The 17640-nt window shown below is 46.5% G+C and overlaps 1 protein-coding gene across 2 annotated transcripts; it reads left to right on the top strand.

Annotated features, from left to right (window-relative positions):
* The first annotated feature begins 14 nt into the window (after positions 1 to 14).
* Positions 15 to 16866, top strand: CLRN2 (clarin 2). 2 transcript variants are annotated; one of them, XM_059675017.1, is made up of 4 exons: positions 15 to 200; positions 3262 to 4213; positions 10689 to 10868; positions 14182 to 16866. In XM_059675017.1, the coding sequence occupies exons 2-4, from the start codon at positions 3961 to 3963 to the stop codon at positions 14445 to 14447; spliced, it is 699 nt and encodes a 232-aa protein (XP_059531000.1). In that variant the 5' UTR covers positions 15 to 200; positions 3262 to 3960; the 3' UTR covers positions 14448 to 16866. The 2 variants fall into 2 exon arrangements, with proteins under 2 accessions (XP_059531000.1, XP_059531005.1); XM_059675022.1 differs by lacking the exon at positions 15 to 200 and adding an exon at positions 223 to 340.
* Positions 16867 to 17640: the final 774 nt, after the last annotated feature.

Here is a 17640-nt window from a genome sequence, read left to right as displayed (position 1 = left end):
GCCCCGCCCCGCCCCGGCCGCCCAACCAGCCGAGGGGAGTCGCGCGCGGCCGCGCCCCGCGTGGCGCCCGCTGCTGCCGCCTAGCGCGCGGCCTGGCTCGGGGAGGAAGGCGACCCAGAGGGGCGGGCGCTCTCGGCCGCGCCCCCAACCCGGCGGGCCCGCCCCGGACCGGTGCGTCCGCTGAGCCCTGCAGCCTGCGGGTAGGTGCGGGGTTCTGGCGTGCAGGGCGCGGGGCTAAGGCCGGAGCGGTGGAGAGCAGGGCGGCGAGAGTGGGATGGCCCCGGCCGTCATCTCAGGATCAGAGAACGGGAGTCAACTGGCGAGAGAAGGCAAACCACTGGTGAGAACATATGTAATACCTTCATCAATAAAGAAAGAAGAAAATAAAAGTACAAACTGACAATTACAAAATAGTCATGAGGATCTAAATAAAGTACATCATAGGAAATATAGTCAATAGTATTGTAACAGCTATGTTGTACACCTGAAACTAATAGAATATTGTATGTCAACTGTAATTAAAATATTAAAAATTAAGTTAAAAACTAAAAAAAAAAAAGACAAACCACGAGTAATACAGTTTTCCTTCAGTAGGAGTGAAGGCTACTGCCTGGCCACCCTGCTTAACAGCCTCAGTCTCCTCGCCAGTTAAAGGGGAATATAATGGCCTAGCTGCCTTTGGTTTCGGAAAGGGTTTTAAAAGCTAGTACTACAGCTGTGTGGCTCTAAATAGTAGTAGGGGTTTGATAAATGCCGATTGAACATTAGTAATATTGACATTTTTGCCACCACTTATGCTACAATCCATTGGGCCTCTTCGAGATTGTGAGTTCCAGGCTTCTTGCATTTTGGGAGTAAGGGGGCTATTTTAATATCGATTTGGGGGGCATGTTTAAGCATTAAAATTTACCAAACCAATGATACAGAAATTGTAGCATACTGTAGTTTAAGTGTTTGTATCTCCCAAATTAATAAAAATAAATACTGCTTGCTTAAAAATATGAGTACGTAACAGGCCTCTGGTCTGATAGGAACACAAGTTCAATGGTGTCAAGTCCTATAATATTATCCTTGGAACTCTGTGACTGTGTGTAAGCCCCACCAAATGGTACCACCTGCCTCACCAATAGGCATTTTCTCTCTTGCAAATAGTTCACTCTGTGCCCCTCATACAGGGTTTCTCAATCACAGCACTGTCGGTTCTGTGCAGGCCATGGGTTGGGGTAGGGGTAGGGGGCATCTGTCCTGTGCCTTCTAGGATGCTTACAGCATCTCTGGTCTCTACCTCCTAGAGGCCAGGAGCAGCGCCCCACACCCTGGTCATCACAATCAAAAATATCACCAGGTATTTCCAAATGTACCCCAGGACGCAAAATCACCCTTGGTCGAGAACCGCTGTCCTAACTCTGTTGTAAGCTTGCCAGCAGGATCCCATATCACACACCTTTGTGTCACCCTCCACACAAACACAGGGCCCTGTACCCAGCACACACGCACGTTTATGCAATAAACTTGTGCCAGATACGGCATGCAGGAATACGTCATGAGGGAACAGGCTGCATCCTGTAACTCATTTTATTATCAGAAGCTTCATTACCGGCAATAGAATTACTGGGAGACTGGCTGGGGCAAACACCGGTTATTCAGGGCCCTCTATATGCCACGCACGCGCTGAGTGATCTGCGTGGGCCATTTCATGTGACCTCACACCGCAGTCCTGTGACAGGTTAGGAAACGGAGTCATGAGAGTCCCGGGCACGTGCCCAGAAGAGTAGGAATTTGAACCCAGGCCTTTAATGGTTCTGCTCAACCACATCTCCAATGTCATGCCAAGGGCTTGTTGGGAGTCAGTTGTTTCGCAGAGAGTATTTCTAAACAGAATGGCTTCGCCTCTGAAACATCAAAAGTTGACAGAGGCACATCATTTGGGGCCAAAATGTGATGCAAAAGTATTGCGCATGTCCTGCCTCTCAGAGCACGCTTCATGTTAAAACAGAATGTCATTATTGGCAAAGTATTCATGTGTCAAGAACTCTTTTTTTTTCTTTATTTTAAATTTTATTTCCCAATTACAGTTCCCTTTCAATATTATTTTGTATTAGTTTCAGGTGTACAGCATAGTTTACAAAATGTCCCTCCCAATATTTCCAGTACCCACCTGACACCATACATGGTCATTACAATATTATTGACTGTATTCCCTGTGCTGTACTTTGCATCCTCATCACAACTTTCTAACTACCAATTTGCGTTTTTTTTAAATAAATCTTTATTGTTGAAAGTATTACATAGGTCCCCTTTTTCCCCCCATTGGCCCCCTCCAGCCCCCCAAGCACTCTTTTATATGTAATTTGTTATTTATTGCCAGAAAAACACTATTTTAAGGTCATTGTGATGAAGATGAGCTATTGCAGGTCAAAGACCTGACCCTCAGTGTTCTCAGGAGAGAAATGGCTGGAATAGTCAGTACATCCCCGCCCCGCCCCACCCCCACCCCTGCCTCCCACAGAGGGTTATGGAGCATCAGGGTGGGAAAGCCCTGGGAAAGCCCTTTGCAGGTGGTAGAGCTCTGCAGAAGCTTCCGGGGACGGGGGGGGGGGGGGGGGGGGGGGGGGGGCTCTTCTTTGTGTTCCTTGTAGAGACACCACAGACGTGAACCCCAGTTATAGGGAAGGGACCTGGCTTTCCATTCTCCTGTCCCGCTCCTGTCCCGCTTCCCCCTCGGCACTCTCCAGCTGAGGTCCCCGAACCTCCTATTGGTTAGCAAGGAACCCTGGGGAGCCCCCCTCCAGATTTCTGTGACCAAAAAGGAATTTTTCCGTGACGCTTCTGCCCAATCTTGCTCCCCAAAGCCATTGCCAGTCTCATGAGATACTTTTTAAAATACATTTTATTAATTTTTTACAGAGAAGGATAGAGAGTTAGAAACATCGATGAGAGAGAAACATCGATCAGCTGCCTCCTGCTGGGGATGTGCCCACAACCAAGGTACATGCCCATGACCAGAATCGAACCTGGGACCCTTTAGTCCACAGGCCGACACTCTATCCACTGAGCCAAACTGGTTAGGGCTGTCTCACAAGATATTAAGGTAACATTTAAGCAATAGACCGCAAGTCAACATTTTTAAAGCTACCGTATAAGAAATAAGGGACTTTCTTTTCTAGTGCCTGCAGATTAAAAGAAAAAGAGAGGAAGAGCCCAGCGGGGGGATCATTATTTGCTAACACGTTGGAAAAATACGTTCCTTTCCCATTTCAGTGATGCCACAGGCAGGGGGTGGAAGAGAGGACTGTAGTGCGGGACCGGGCTGCAGTCTCACCCACGGCAGATTCACCCAGGGATACATCCAGGAGCCACCGTAAAGCCCGGTTTACACACGTCAGTTAAACGCCTTCGGCCCAGAAGTCATCCCACGGTATTTCTGACAGCGGTGACATCTTAGAGAAAGAAGTGCCCTGCACGCAGCGGAGTGATCGACATTCGATACCATGTATTGTTGGCAATATTCAAGGGCTAGTCATTCCACTTTCTTCCTTCCACTTAGGCATTTTGGATGCTTGCTGGTGTCTCTTTATAGTCAGATCTGCCTGGTTTTGCCTGCTAATAACATCTTCGTCACGAAGAGGTCCACACCAGGGTTATTTAAATACTTGAAACGAGGAACAATTAAACCCTGGGCTGAAACATTAGTCTAGTGGGAGGGATAGGGTTACTTCCTTCAGTAACACACTCATCTACCCTCTCAGGTGAAGACCGTCTCGCAGAGGCTCAGGGACATGGTTGTAAACACCGGCCGTGGACGCAGGCGCTGAGGGAGGACCGGGGGATGGACTTGGGATCTTGAAATGGTGGGTTTTGAAGAGCCGACCTCCGGCCAGAGGGTCATCGAGTGCCTGGAAGATGTCAACAGCCCCCGCTGCGGCTCGGACGCCTGGGGGGTGACCCGCACCCACTAGGATGCCCGGATGGTTCAAGAAGGTGTGGTACGGGCTGGCATCGCTACTCAGCTTCTCCTCCTTCATCCTCATCATTGTTGCTCTGGTGCTGCCCCACTGGCTGAGCGGAAAGATCCTTTGTCAGACGGGAGTGGACCTGGTCAACGCCACCGACCCAGAGCTGGTCAAATTCATTGGGGACATTTACTACGGGCTCTTCCGAGGGTGCAAGGTGCGGCAGTGCGGGCTCGGGGGCCGCGAGTCCCAATTCACGAGTGAGTACGTTCGGGGCAGGAAAGATGCTTTATTCTAACACTTATTTTTCCAAATCAGGAAGGGTGCTTATGTCTAAATGTGGAGTTTGACTTCTGCCTCACCCTGAGACACAATGACAAAGTCCACACTCACCCAGGGGTTCTTGTTCGGCACTAAGAAGAGACCTTTTTTCCCCTGTGAAGGCTCGTAGAAACATTAGAAATAGGGATTTGTATTCCTTTTCGTTTACCACTATTAATAATAGCTACTAAAATATTGAGTGCTTACATGTGGCAGACATTCTGCTAGTGCTTCACACAGCTGGTCTCTTAAGCCTTACAACAAGTTTATAAAGAGGGAATTATTAACGATCCCATTTTGCAGAGACTATACTGAGGCTCAGAGAGGTTGCATAACTTGCCTGAGGCCGCCCAGCCAGGAAACAGCAGAGCAGAGAGGGACTTCATGGCCACACCCTCTGCCTCAGGCTCTCTCAGCCAGTCCCATAGGCAGGTGCAGTAGGCTGCCAGCAGAAACCAGCCATCAGGGAGCATGGCAACTGCTTCTACTTCTGTTTTTATAAAAGCTTGGGAGTCTGCCCGGCTGGTGTGGCTCAATGGTTGAGTGTTGACCCATGAACCGGGAGGTTATGGTTCAATTCTTGGGCAGGGCATGTGAGGGGCATGCAGAAGGCAGCCGATCAATGATTCTCTCATCATTGATGTTTCTATCCCTCTCTCCCTCTCTCTTCCTCTCTGAAATCAATTTAAAAAAATTAAAAATTTTGTAGTCTGAAAAAAGCAAATGGGCTCTGTGCTGGGCTCTGGAATCAGACTACCCCGGTTCAAAGCCTAGCTTGCTTGTTTGCTGGCAGGAGACCTCAGGCAAGGCTGCTGGCCATGAACGTGGGCGGGCACGAGCATCGGCTGACAGGCACTAGTGTTGGCTGGCATCCAGTGTCACGTCAGAGCTGCTCTGGATGTAAATAGAGCAGGACTCCATGACTGGTCTTCTGGAAAGAAAAAACAAAAACAAAAAAGGCAATATCCTGCAAGCCTTTGGAGTCAGATTGCTGGTGAGAACAGCGTTCTACAAAATACAAAATCAAAATTACTCAACATATTGCTGAGAATAAAGAATTTTATTCATTATTTGATTTTATATTTCAAAATTGTAGTTCTTAAGAACCTGATCAGGGTTAGTATCTTTTTAAATGTATAAAGGCAGAAGCTGGGCCATTGACAAATACTCTAATACAAATTGACATCATTTAAAATACATGAAGGAAATACATATTTTGTTACATGCATTCAAGAAAATAGGAATAGTTGCATTTACCTGGCAATTAAATTAGAATGGGATATTGAGGATATTGGAATATATAGCTCTATTAAAAACATAACATAGCCCTGGCCAGATGGCTCAGCTGGTTGGCGTGTCATCATGTACAACAAAAGATCAGGGGTTCGATTCTAGGTCAAGGCACATACCTAGGTTTCGAGTACGATCCTCAGTCTGAGCACGTATGGGAGGCAACTGATTGATGTTTCTCTCTCTCAAAATCAATCTTTAAAAAACATAGGGTGAGAATTTAAAAAAAAAATAACATAAAAGGCTGAACACACACACACACACACACACACACACACACGAACAATGAAATAAAAATAAAGGACAAGTTAAAAGGAAACACCCCAGAGAACCAATTTCCAAACCAATCATAGAGAAAACCAAAGAACTATATGGTTGACCCTGGAACAATATGGAGGTTAGAGGTGCCAGTGCCCCACAACTGTAAGTTGATGCCATCTGTTTACAAGATGAAAATGGTCAGCATGTAAGTGGACCTGTGAAGTTCAAATCCATGTTGTTCAAGTGTCAACGGTAGCCTTGGCTGGGTAGCTCAGTTTGTTAGAGCCACATCCTGATACGCTGAGGTTGTGGGTTCCATCCCCAGTAGGGGGCACATACAATAATCAACCAATGAATGCATAAATGAGGAGAACAACAAATTGATTTATCTATCTATCTAAAATCAATCAATCAATAAAAATTTAGGGGGAAAAAGCCAACTGTATATTACAACCAGTTAAGATCCTTTTTCATACCTAAGGACACATGACTAGCAATTTCATCTTTTGATTTTTCTCCAATCTTTTGCTACTGGAATGAATATCCAATATACTAGTATACAGCTTTGAACATATGTGGGTGTGCTCTTGTGAAATTGCTTTGATAGAGTTACCAAATTGCCCTCTTAGGAGAGTAGAAGAATTACCAAATTGTCTTCTCAGGAGAGTATATGAATTAATATTCTACAGTTTGACACCTTTATCAACACACTGTATTAGCAAACTGTTTTATCTTTGCCAATCACATAGTGATTCATTTCTACTTTAAGTGTTTGGTGAGGATTGCGATGCTAGTCATGTTCTCAGGATTGCATTTCAAAAAAAGAGATAATGAGCCCAGCCAGCGTGGCTCAGTGGTTGTATGTCAGCCTATGAACCAGGAGGTCACAGCTCTATTCCCAGTTGGGGCATATGCCCAGGTTGCGGGCTCAACCTCCAGTGTGGGGTGTGCAGGTGGCAGCTGATCAACAGTTCTCTCTCATCATTGATATTTCTATCTTTCCCTCTCCCTTCCTCTCTGAAATCAATAAAAATATGTTTTACAAAGGAAGAAAGGGATAATGAAACAAGTAGGTAACCAGGCATAGGTACTATGTTTGGAATAAAAAAGGGCTGAAAGTGTGAAAAGAAAAACAAATATATATTAGGGGCACTGAGGTGGGAAGGAAAGAAAAGGGAGCTAGAAGCCTTACGCAGGAAAATCCCTTGGAAAGGAGTTTATTTTCCAGGGTACGGTTTCCAGTGCTGATCTGATAACCTGGTGGAGATAACTGTAAATGGAAACACTCCCAGACAGGAAGTTAGATCAAAACTAAGGACGTAGACATGGAATGTCTGGAAACTTCTGAGTGGAAAGGACACTTTAAAGGAAGAAGGACCCAAAACGCTCGCTCTCAGGCCTGGGAGACACCCACCTTCCATGAATAATGGGAGGCAGTGAGCCAGCAAAGGCCCCAAGGGGAAAGGAATGGGGTTGTGGGGTGAGTGGACTCAGGAGAGCTTTGAGTCCTGGATCCTGAGGGGGACAAAGAGGTGCTGGTCAGTGGTATCAAATGATGAAGGAGGGACTTTGGAGTTCAAAGACAGACCCCAATTTGACCGGGAGGTATTCAGTAGAAACCCTGGGATAGTTGCAGACAAGTGGGTCTGCCCATTTCTTTAGTGTTCCATCATTTTGAAGTCTTCATGTATAACTACAGAAAATAGTGATCTAAACTCTGTAGGCTACACAAGACTATAATCCTGTGTGTAGAGTTCAGGGTCACCTTCCCCAAAGATAAGGGAGTTAATGTCTCCAAACCTGTGGGGAAAAGGGGTTCATAAAGTCAACCACATATCCTTGTCACAAGGATGGAAGGAGAGAACAAATGTAAAATGCTCAGCCACTGACTAATGCTCAGTCAATGCTGATTACCCCCAATTCATACACTATGCAGGTATCATTACCCCCATTACACTGATAGGAGACAGGATCTGCAAAGTCAGAGAGTAAAAATAGCAACAGCAACAACCACAGCCACCCTTTTGGGGAACTGACTTTTTCCCAGGCAATATTTAAATTATTCTGGTATGATATATGCTTTAATCTTCACAGCTAGCACATAGTGGCAAATATAGAGAAAACAAATACCAATACTCAATTATCCTGCCACATGCATATGGACATTTTCAGAGTAGTGTGCAGCATAATTGAGTGTCCACCAGACATGGGGAAATAATGTCTACCTTGTGAGTCATTATGAGGGATGCACAGTGATGCTCCTTGCTCCCCATAGTGCCCACTGGTGGGCGCTATTATCATCCCTACACACTTCACTTGATCCGCTGGAAAATCTTGTAAGATGGGTATGAAGGGCAGGGTTTAGAGCAGTGGTTCTCAACCTGTGGGTCGCGACCCCTTTGGGGGTCGAACGACCCTTTCACAGCAGTCACCTAAGACCATTGGAAAACACATATATAATTACACTAGAGCAGTGATGGTGAACCTATGACACACGTGTCAGAGGTGACACGTGAACTCATTTTTTTTGGTTGATTTTTCTTTGTTAAATGGCATTTAAATATATAAAATAAATATCAAAAATATAAGTCTTTGTTTTACTATGGTTGCAAATATCAAAAAATTTCTATATGTGACACGGCACCAGAGTTAAGTTAGGGTTTTTCAAAATACTGACAAACCGAGCTCAAAAGGTTCGCCATCACTGCACTAGAGGCCCGGTGCACAAAAATTTGTGCTCTCGGGGGCAGGGGGGGGGCCCTCATCCCAGCCTTTGCCCTCTGGCAGCCTGGGAGCCCTCGGGGGATGTCCACTTGCCAGGAGGGAGCAGGCCTAAGCTGCAGTCAGCCATCCTTAGCGCTGCTGAGGAGGCAGGAGAGGCTCCCACCACCACCGCTGTACTGGCAGCCGTCAGCCTGGCTTGTGGTTGAGCAGAGCTCCCCCTGTGGGAGCTCACTGACCACCAGAGGGCAGCTCCTGCATTGAGCCTCTGCCCCCTGGTGGTCAGTGTGTGTCATAGTGACCAGTCATTCCCAGTCATTCTGCTGTTAGGGTCAATTTGCATATTACCCTTTTATTATATAGGATAGAAGCCTGGTGCATGGGTGGGGGCCGGCTGGTTTGCCCTGAAGGGTGTCCCGGATCAGGGTGGGGGTCCCACTGGGGTGCCTGGCCAGCCTGGGTGAGGGGCTGAGGGCCGTTTTCATACTGGCCACAGCCCCTTCAGGGTGGGGGTCCCTACTGGGGTGTCTGGCCATCCTGGGTGAGGGGCTGATGGCTGTTTGCAGGCTGGCCACAGCTCCTTCAGGGTGGGGGGTCCTGCTGGGGTGCCTGGCCAGCCTGGGTGAGTGGCTGATGGCTGTTTGCAGGCTGGCCACGGCCCCTAGTCCCAAGCCCCCAGTGGAGGCTGGCTGGAAGCAGGTATCTGGGATTTATTTATCTTCTATAATTGAAACTTTGCAGCCTTGAGCAGAGGCCACAGCCAGCCAGGGCAGGCTGGAAGGTTGGCTTTCTCCATTGCCAGGGCAACCAAGCCTCCTGCTTGCTCCAGCTCTGTGGCTGCCAGCCGCCATCTTGGTTGGGTTAATTTGCATATAATCGCTCTGATTGGCTGGTAGGCGTGGCTTGGGTGTAGCAGAGGTACAGTCAATTTGCATGTTCTCTTTTATTAGATTCGATATTGTTTTGTGAATAATCACTATGCTTTAATTATGTTCAGTTTGTGACAATGAAAATACATCCTGCATATCAGATATTTACATTACAATTCATAACAGTAGCAAAATTACAGTTATGAAGCAGCAACGAAAATAATTTTATGGTTAGGGGTCACCACAGGAGGAACTGTATTAAAGGGTCGCGGCATTAGGAAGGTTGAGAACCACTGGTTTAGAGGATCCTATTTGACAGTTGTGGCAAATGAGCAACGCTGAGATTTGAACCCAGATCTTTGGGTGCCAGATCTAGGCTTCACTCGGCTACATCCTGCTACCCTCTTCACACATATCCCTGAGACCAATCCTGATTTAATGAAAGCAACTCTCTTAACACATATTCAAGCTTTGCAATCGTCCCTCTTTCACTGACTCTCTTGCCAACCTCTTTTGCCAAAGAGACGCCTTCTGCCCCACCAGTGTGGCTCAGTGCTTGAGCATCCACCCATGAACCAGGAGATCATGGTTCAATTCCTGGTCAGGACACATGCCCAGATTGTGGACTTAATTCTCTCTCATCATTGATGTTTCTATCTCCCTCTCCCTTCCTCTCTGAAATCAATAATCCTATATCATAAAGATGTAATATGCAAATTGTTGTTACTTAATGACAGACCGCGTAAGGACCAGATCACTGATCAGCAGGAGGGTGGGGCAGCGAGCTACAAACGGGCGGCAGATAGCTACAGGAGGGGACAGGGCAGCAAGCCAATGAGAGGGGGGAAAAAGCGGGGAGGGGGAAGGGGACAGGGGCAGCTACAGGAGGGTGGGGCAGCAGGCGGAGAGCTACAGGAGGGCAGCAGCGAGCTACTGGCACACAGATTCATGCACAGGGCTACTAATATATATATAATGCCATCTGGGTTTATATGCACCAGCTCACACCAGACCCCAGGGCTGTGCAGTCAATGCACTTTAAATTGCCAACAGGACACGTTTAGAGTTTGCATTCTCCTCAAGGAAGAGAGGATGGTTGGACAACTAACAGGTGGCAGACCCGGAGGCCATGACCAGCTCCAGCTCTTTGAAAGCCCAGCACTTGCTGCCCGGCCTCACACCCTCTAGTAAAGCCTCCGTGGTACGCAAGCTTGGGCCCTAGGAACTTGAGCTGAGCTCTGGTGTTGACATAACGGCCGTGTCCTCTCCGCAGTCTTCCCACAGCTGGTGAAGGAGCTCAACGCGGGCCTGCACGTGATGATCCTGCTGCTCCTCTTCCTGGCCTTGGCCCTGGCTCTGGTCAGCATGGGCTTTGCCATTCTCAACATGATCCAGGTTCCCTACAAGGCGGTCAATGGCCCCGGGGGCATCTGCCTATGGAACGTCCTGGCAGGTAAGGAGGGCCCCAGGGGGAGAAACTGGTGTCCTCGCAGTCACTAGGCTGAGTTCCGCCTTCACTTCCCTGGGTCTATAGCCTTCCTGACGGCACGGATGTCCTCCTTATTAAACGAGGCAGAGTCTCTGTCACAATAAAGGACCCAATGGTTAGAGCGCATGACTAGGGGCTGCTGCTGGGAGGAGCCCTCATGGATGACAGGAGAGAAGAAACCTGGGGATTTCACCTGCCTCTTTTGTTTAAACCTCACAACCTCCATGCAGCGGTTGCCAACCTTTCGGACCTCACGGACCACCAGTTGGCGACCACTGAATGAAGTGTTATTAGCCCCCTATTTACAGATGCGGAGCCCGAAGCTCACACGTAAGGTCACACAGCAGCGAGTAGCAGAGGTGGGATTCCAACCAGGTAACGCTGAGGCCAAGCCCTTTGCCTTTTCATTAATCCTTGGTCTCATTGATGACCATTGCGCCCTATTTTCCAAGCCAAACACCAATACAAAAGGAGTGTGTGTGTGTGTGTGTGTGTGTGTGTGTGTGTGTGTGTGAGAATTTGGGCGTATATTGATACATGGACATTAATTCACATTTAGTTCTAAACTTTAAAAAATCATCTGTAATGAAAATAACAAAATCCTGAGAAATGAGGGCCATCTCAGAAAGCCCAGGTCCCATGGGCAATGTGTTCTAGCAATAATCTGCTACCTTTACCTGACAAGGGTGACCATGAAGTACAAAGACAGGTACTGTTGTTGGACCCTGTATTAGAATGCATTGTCCGTAAGTCAGTTAGCACGTAGTTGCCTGTGTCTGAGACTGTGGCCATCCTTTAGGATCACTTCTATACATGCTTGACCCCCCACCTGGGCTGCAGGTGTCCCGTTCACCTCTGCATGAACCCCCACAGTACTGGCGTGGAAAAGTGCTCAGTCCTGCTTCCTAAGTAAATGCTTATCTCTGGCAATTTCCTTCCTCAGAGAGACAATACTCTCAAGCTCCACTGACCAGGTACTAAAAAAAGGCATTTTGACAAAACTTTAGCATCAGAGGGCATAAAAATATGAATATCGTCCTAGCTGGTTTGGCTCAGTGGATAGAGCATCGGCCTGCAGATTGAAGGGTCCCAGGTTCGATTCCAGTCAAGGGCACATGCCCAGGTTGCAGGCTCGATCCCCAGTAGGGAGCGTGCAGGAGGCAGCTGATCAATGATTCTCATCATTGATGTTTCAATCTCTCTCTCCCTTTCCCTCTCTGAAATCAATAAAAATACATGTTTTTAAAATATGAATATATTTTCATGAAACAATTCCAATGGGAATTTTTGCTAAGGAAATAACTGGAAAAGATATTCATAAGAAGGGGTTTGCTGCAGTGCTTTCTAATATCAAAAATTAGAAGCAATCTAGGTACCCAGAAATAAGATCACACTTAATCAAACTGTTGTACCAGTGTAAAGTGGTGCAGTAACAGAATATTTGACAACGCGGGGAAATGTTCAAGTAAGGGGGGAAATCAAGTGTAAAACGGTTAGAGCGCCATAATACTGATTTTGTTCAAGAGAAAGAAATGCAAAGAAATACACTAAAATGTTTAAAGTGTTTATACCTGGCTTTTAGGATAAAAGTACATTTGTATTTTCATCTTTCTGATTTTTTCTGGTGTCCAAATTTTCTTCAATGGAGATGTAATAATCTAAACAAAAAGCATAGTAAATGTGTGTTTTTTTTTAAATACAGATAAAATCAAGGCAGTAGGAAAGAGAGAGAGAGAGAGAGAGAGAGAGAGAGAGAGAGAGAGAGAGGATAAGAGAGAGAAAGAGAAGTTAAAGTTTGAAGCAACAGGTCGGAAACATATGAAGCTTGGAGTCCTTTCCTCCTTTTCTCATCTCTTCTTAATCTAAAACATGGGAAGAGGATCATTAAAAAGCAGAGAGCAGTCTACCCTCTGTGGAAACCCCGATCCACACATAAGATATTCTTTTTTGTTATTGTTGTTAATTCTCACCCAAGGCTATTTTTCATTGATTTTTAGTGAGAGTAGGAGAGAGAGGGAAAGACTGAGAAGCATCATGTGAGAGAAACAAATCAACTGGTGGCCTCCTGCATTAGCCCAACCAGGTCCTGGGCCAGGGAGGAAACTACAATGGAGGTGGATGCCCTTGACTGGAATCTAACCCAGGACCCTTAGGTCTGCAGGCCAACACTCCATCCACTGAGCCAAACCGGCTAGGGCCGTGGTCGGCAAACCGCGGCTCGTGAGCCACATGCGGCTCTTTGGCCCCTTGAGTGTGGCTCTTCCACAAAGTACCACGTGCGGGCGCACACGTACAGTGCAATTGAAACTTTGTGGCCCATGCACAGAAGTCGGTATTTTATGGAAGAGCCACACTCAAGGGACCAAAGAGCCGCATGTGGCTCGCAAGCCATGGTTTGCCGAGCCGCAGTTTGCTGACCACTGGGCTAGGGCATTTTCTTATATCTTCCCACATCGCCCTCAGGGTCTACATCCTAATCCTAAACAATTTAGAAATTGAACTAATCCAGATGTGCACACCCTAGAAAGAACGGCACTGGGCAGGAAAAAAATCAGAGGGGTCAAGGGTGAAAGCCCATCTGATCTGAAGCTTACCCTCTTTCTGCAACATCGCTCACCTCTCACACCGTGTGGGCTATCTGCCGCTTTAAAAAGCAATTTAAAATTTGTGTCTCCCGCCCTAACTGGTTTGGCTCAGTGGATGGAGCGTCGGCCTGTGGACTGGGGGGTCCCGGGTTCGGTTCTGGTCGGGGGCGTGTGCCTTGGTTGCGGGCACATCCCCAGTGGGGTGTGCAGGAGGCAGCTGATTGATGTTTCTCTCTCATCGATGTTTCTAGCTCTCTGTCCCTCTCCCTTCCTCTCTGTAAAAAATCAATAAAATATATTTTAAAAAAAAATTTGTGTCTCCCTAAGGGCTTTTTTATACATCTGTGGGGTTTATTTTTTAATATATTTTTATTGATTTCAGAGAGGAAGGAAGAGGGAGAGATAGAAACATCCATGCTGAGAGAGAATCATGGATCAACTGCCTCCTGCATGTCCCCCACTGGGGATCGAGCCCACAACCTGGGCATTTGCCCTTGACCGGAATCGAACCTGGGACCTTTCAGTTCGCAGGCCAATGCTCTATCCACTGAGCCAAACCGGCTAGGGCTCCCTCAGGGCTTTTTTAAACCCAAAGCGAGTTTGTTGTCTGTGCCACAGAAATGCCACCTCCCATGAAGTCGTTACGACTGACGAAAGGAGCTGTGAGTGAGGGCCACCTTTCTGGGTTGCAGGTGGCGTCGTGGCCTTGGCCATCACCAGCTTCATGGCCGCCGTGAGATTCCACGACCTGACGGAACGCATCGCCAACTTCCAGGAGAGGCTCTTCCGCTTCGTGGTGGTGGAAGAGCAGTACGAAGAGTCCTTCTGGATCTGCGTGGCCAGCGCCTCCGCCCACGCTGCCAACTTGGTGGTGGTGGCCATCAGTCAGATTCCCCTCCCAGAGATTAAGACCAAAATAGAAGAGGCCACGGTCACGGCCGAGGATATCTTGTATTAATAGCCTTCTCCTGGCCACACCCTCTCCTCAGTCAGTCTGGTGCAGGGATGGAGGCCTCATCTTTGTTGCAGGCTTCGCCATCCAGAATGTCCATGATTTTGGCAACGAGAAGAAGGCGATGGGAGGAGGGAGGCTGGTACCTAGGCCAGGAGAGGAAAACGTTCCCGGATTCCTGGCATCTCTGTCCTTCTCTCTCAATGACCTTGGACTTGAACTTGAAAACGTTGCATTTGCCAGCTGTGTGACCTTGGACAATTCATTTCAGGTCTACTTCTCAGTTCCCTCATCTGTAAAATGGGGATAAGAATGACCTCACGTGATGTCCTGGGCTATAATGTTGCCAGGCTTTGGATATTTTAGAGCATTTCATGAATATAAGACACTGAACACTCTAATAGATGCCTATAGACCCTGGTCTATTCCATGCATTATGGCGGGGGGGAGGTTTGTTGCTGTCCCTGCCCTCCAGAAACACTGGATCTTTCCACCTGACACAGGAACCAAAGAGCAACAATAGCATTAAGAATGAAAATAACTGCCTTTTTTTTAGTGATTACTACATGTGGAAAATTATTCTTAGAGTTTTAGGTACATTAGGTTCTCACTACAACCATAGATTGTCAGTACAACTTTGTATTTCCATTTTTATAGATGAAACTAAGGCACGGAGAGGTTGGGTAACTTGTGAGGTCGGGACTTGAACCCTGGGAGCTGGAGCCGGGGTTTGCATTTGGCACCACTTTGCTAGTCTGTTGTCTGATGTGTAAGCAATTGCAGCGCAGTGTGTGTGACCAGTGCTGCCACAGCACAGGCATAGAGGGTCGAGGAAGGAACGAGTTCTTCGGGAAGGGAGGAAGGGATGTGGGATTAAAGGAAGTGTCACACCGGTGACATTGGATCTGAACTCTGAAAGGTGAGCAGAGTTTTTCCAGTGTTGAAGGAAGCAGGGTTGGGCAAAGGCATGCCAGGATGTGTCCGTGATGAGGGGAGGCACAAGGTATGAAATTACAAGGGGAACTAATTCACCGGTTGGATAAACCCAGCTGTTTTGTGTTGGGTTTGGGCTTTCCTACATGGTATTGTGATGGTTAATTTTATGCGTTGACTCAGCCAGGCCACAGGACCCAGATGTTTGCTCAAACACTATTCTAGATGTCTTTGTGAAGGTATTTCTGGGGTGGGATTTACAGTTAAATTAGTAGACTTTGAATAAAGCAGATTGCTCTCCATGTGTGGGTGGGCTTCATCCAATCAGTTGAAGGCCTTAAGAAAAAGACTTTCCAGTCCCAAGGGAGAGGGAATTCTGCCAACAATCGCCATCAGACTTAAAATGCACATCTTTCCTGGAACCAGCTCACCTCGCAGATTTTGGTCTTGCCAGTCTCCACAATCATGTGAGCCAATTTCTTAAAATCTCTCTCTCTCTCTCTCTCTCTCTCTCTCTCTCTCTCTCTCTCTCTATATATATATATATATATATATATATATATATATGCACATACATTCTATTGGTTCTTGTCTTCTGGAGAACCCTCACTCATTCAATCGTATTAATTTATTAATTCCTGGGGTGGATCTTTTCCCAGGTCTCCTGTCTTCATGCCAAGTAAAAGTTATCTAATCCCCCAAATTAGCTCCTTCTTACACGACACCTGATTTGGACTCTCTCTGCCTTGCTTAATGCGAAGTGTCCATGGCATTGTTCTGTTCTAATTGCTTATGACCCCCTGTGGGGCCCATCTGTCTCTTCCAGCCCTCAATCCCCATCCCAGACACAGCTGCAGTGCTAGTTAGTGGACTGATGTCACTCATCAAATATGCAGATGGCACATGGCTGGAGTGGATAGTTAACTCGATAGGTGATGGATCCAAAAGATAGTGGCAGACTGCAGTGCTGTCTCAAAACACATGGAAATGTCAATGTCCTACTAAGTTTAACGGACAGTCCTGCTGACAGTTAAAAACAATCAATAACATAAATCCGGGACACTCAAGCAACAGGTTATAATGATCTGTACTCTCTCTAAACTAGTGGTGTAAGTGCTATAGACAACATTTTTATTTGACTTTGATACTGAACTATGTAATTGGATTAAATGGAAAAAAAACCCACCCATGTAAACATATAATAAATGGAAATTTTATTAGAAGGCTGAAAATGATAATGAGTTAGGCTGGGAGAGTGATTTCACGTGGACACAAAAAGAGTAGTAATAGATCGGGTCCTATTATCATGTGCCTGAATGTAAGAGAAAATAGATGGTGGATGGTATTTTTTAAAAAGTCAGATGCCAAGTTCAAAGATGTATAATATTGTTTTAAAAAATGCTCACCCATGCCCAACTGGTTTGGCTCAGTGGATAGAGCATCAGCCTGCGGCCTGGAGGGTCCCAGGGTCTCAGGTTCAATTCCCGTCAAGGGCATGTACCTTGGTTGCGGGCACATCCCCAGTAGGAGGTGTGCAAGAGGCAGCTGATCGATGTTTCTCTCTCATCGATATTTCTAACTCTCTATTCCTCTCCCTTCCTCTCTGTAATAAATCAATAAAATATATTTTTTAAAAAATGCTCACCCTATTAATTGGTTATCTTGACAGTTTAGGACCTGAATATTCCTAATGCAGTGAAAACTGTATCCAAAACTGTATATTTTTATTGATTTCAGAGAGAAATAGAGAGTGCGAGAGAGATAGAAACATCAACGATGAGAGAATATATCATGGATCAGCTGCTTCCTGCAAGTCCACAACTGGGTATTGAGCACGGAAACCTGGAATGTGCCCTGATCAGGAATCGAACCATGACCTGCACTGGCCAGACTAAAAATATGTTTTTATTGATATTTTTTTAAGAGAGAGAGAAACATTAATCAGCTGCCTCCTGCACACACCCTGATGGGGGATGGAACCCAGAACCTGGGCATGTGCCCTGACTCAGAATCGAACCCGTGACCCTTTGGTGCAAAGAATGACGTTCAACCAACTGAGCCACACCAGCCAGAACCAACTAGAATATAATAAATCTGAAGACAGTAATGGGGTGTAATACTAAGGTTCTAAAAATAACCAATGATTAAACTAAACAAAGAACATAAAAACAAAAATCTCAGATACCACCCTAAGATGAGGGTCAGTATTAGATCAACTATCTTGTCCTGTACTGTAAGGGCATTTTTTGTACTGTAAGGGCAGTCT

Source organism: Myotis daubentonii, chromosome 1, assembly GCF_963259705.1.
Source record: "Myotis daubentonii chromosome 1, mMyoDau2.1, whole genome shotgun sequence".
NCBI classification, from domain to species: Eukaryota; Metazoa; Chordata; class Mammalia; order Chiroptera; family Vespertilionidae; genus Myotis; species Myotis daubentonii.
The sequence above is the reverse complement of the archived record's forward strand: the minus strand, read 5'-3'. Positions and strand labels throughout refer to the sequence as shown.

What these genes read in the sequence shown, in the direction of transcription:
- CLRN2 (XM_059675017.1), top strand. Translation starts at nt 3,961, where the DNA reads ATGCCCGGATGGTTCAAGAAGGTGTGGTACGGGCTGGCATCGCTACTC. An exon ending in CCGCGAGTCCCAATTCACGA is followed by an intron (nt 4,214 to 10,688) that starts GTGAGTACGTTC and finishes TCCTCTCCGCAG; the next exon opens with TCTTCCCACAGCTGGTGAAG. An exon ending in CCTATGGAACGTCCTGGCAG is followed by an intron (nt 10,869 to 14,181) that starts GTAAGGAGGGCC and finishes TCTGGGTTGCAG; the next exon opens with GTGGCGTCGTGGCCTTGGCC.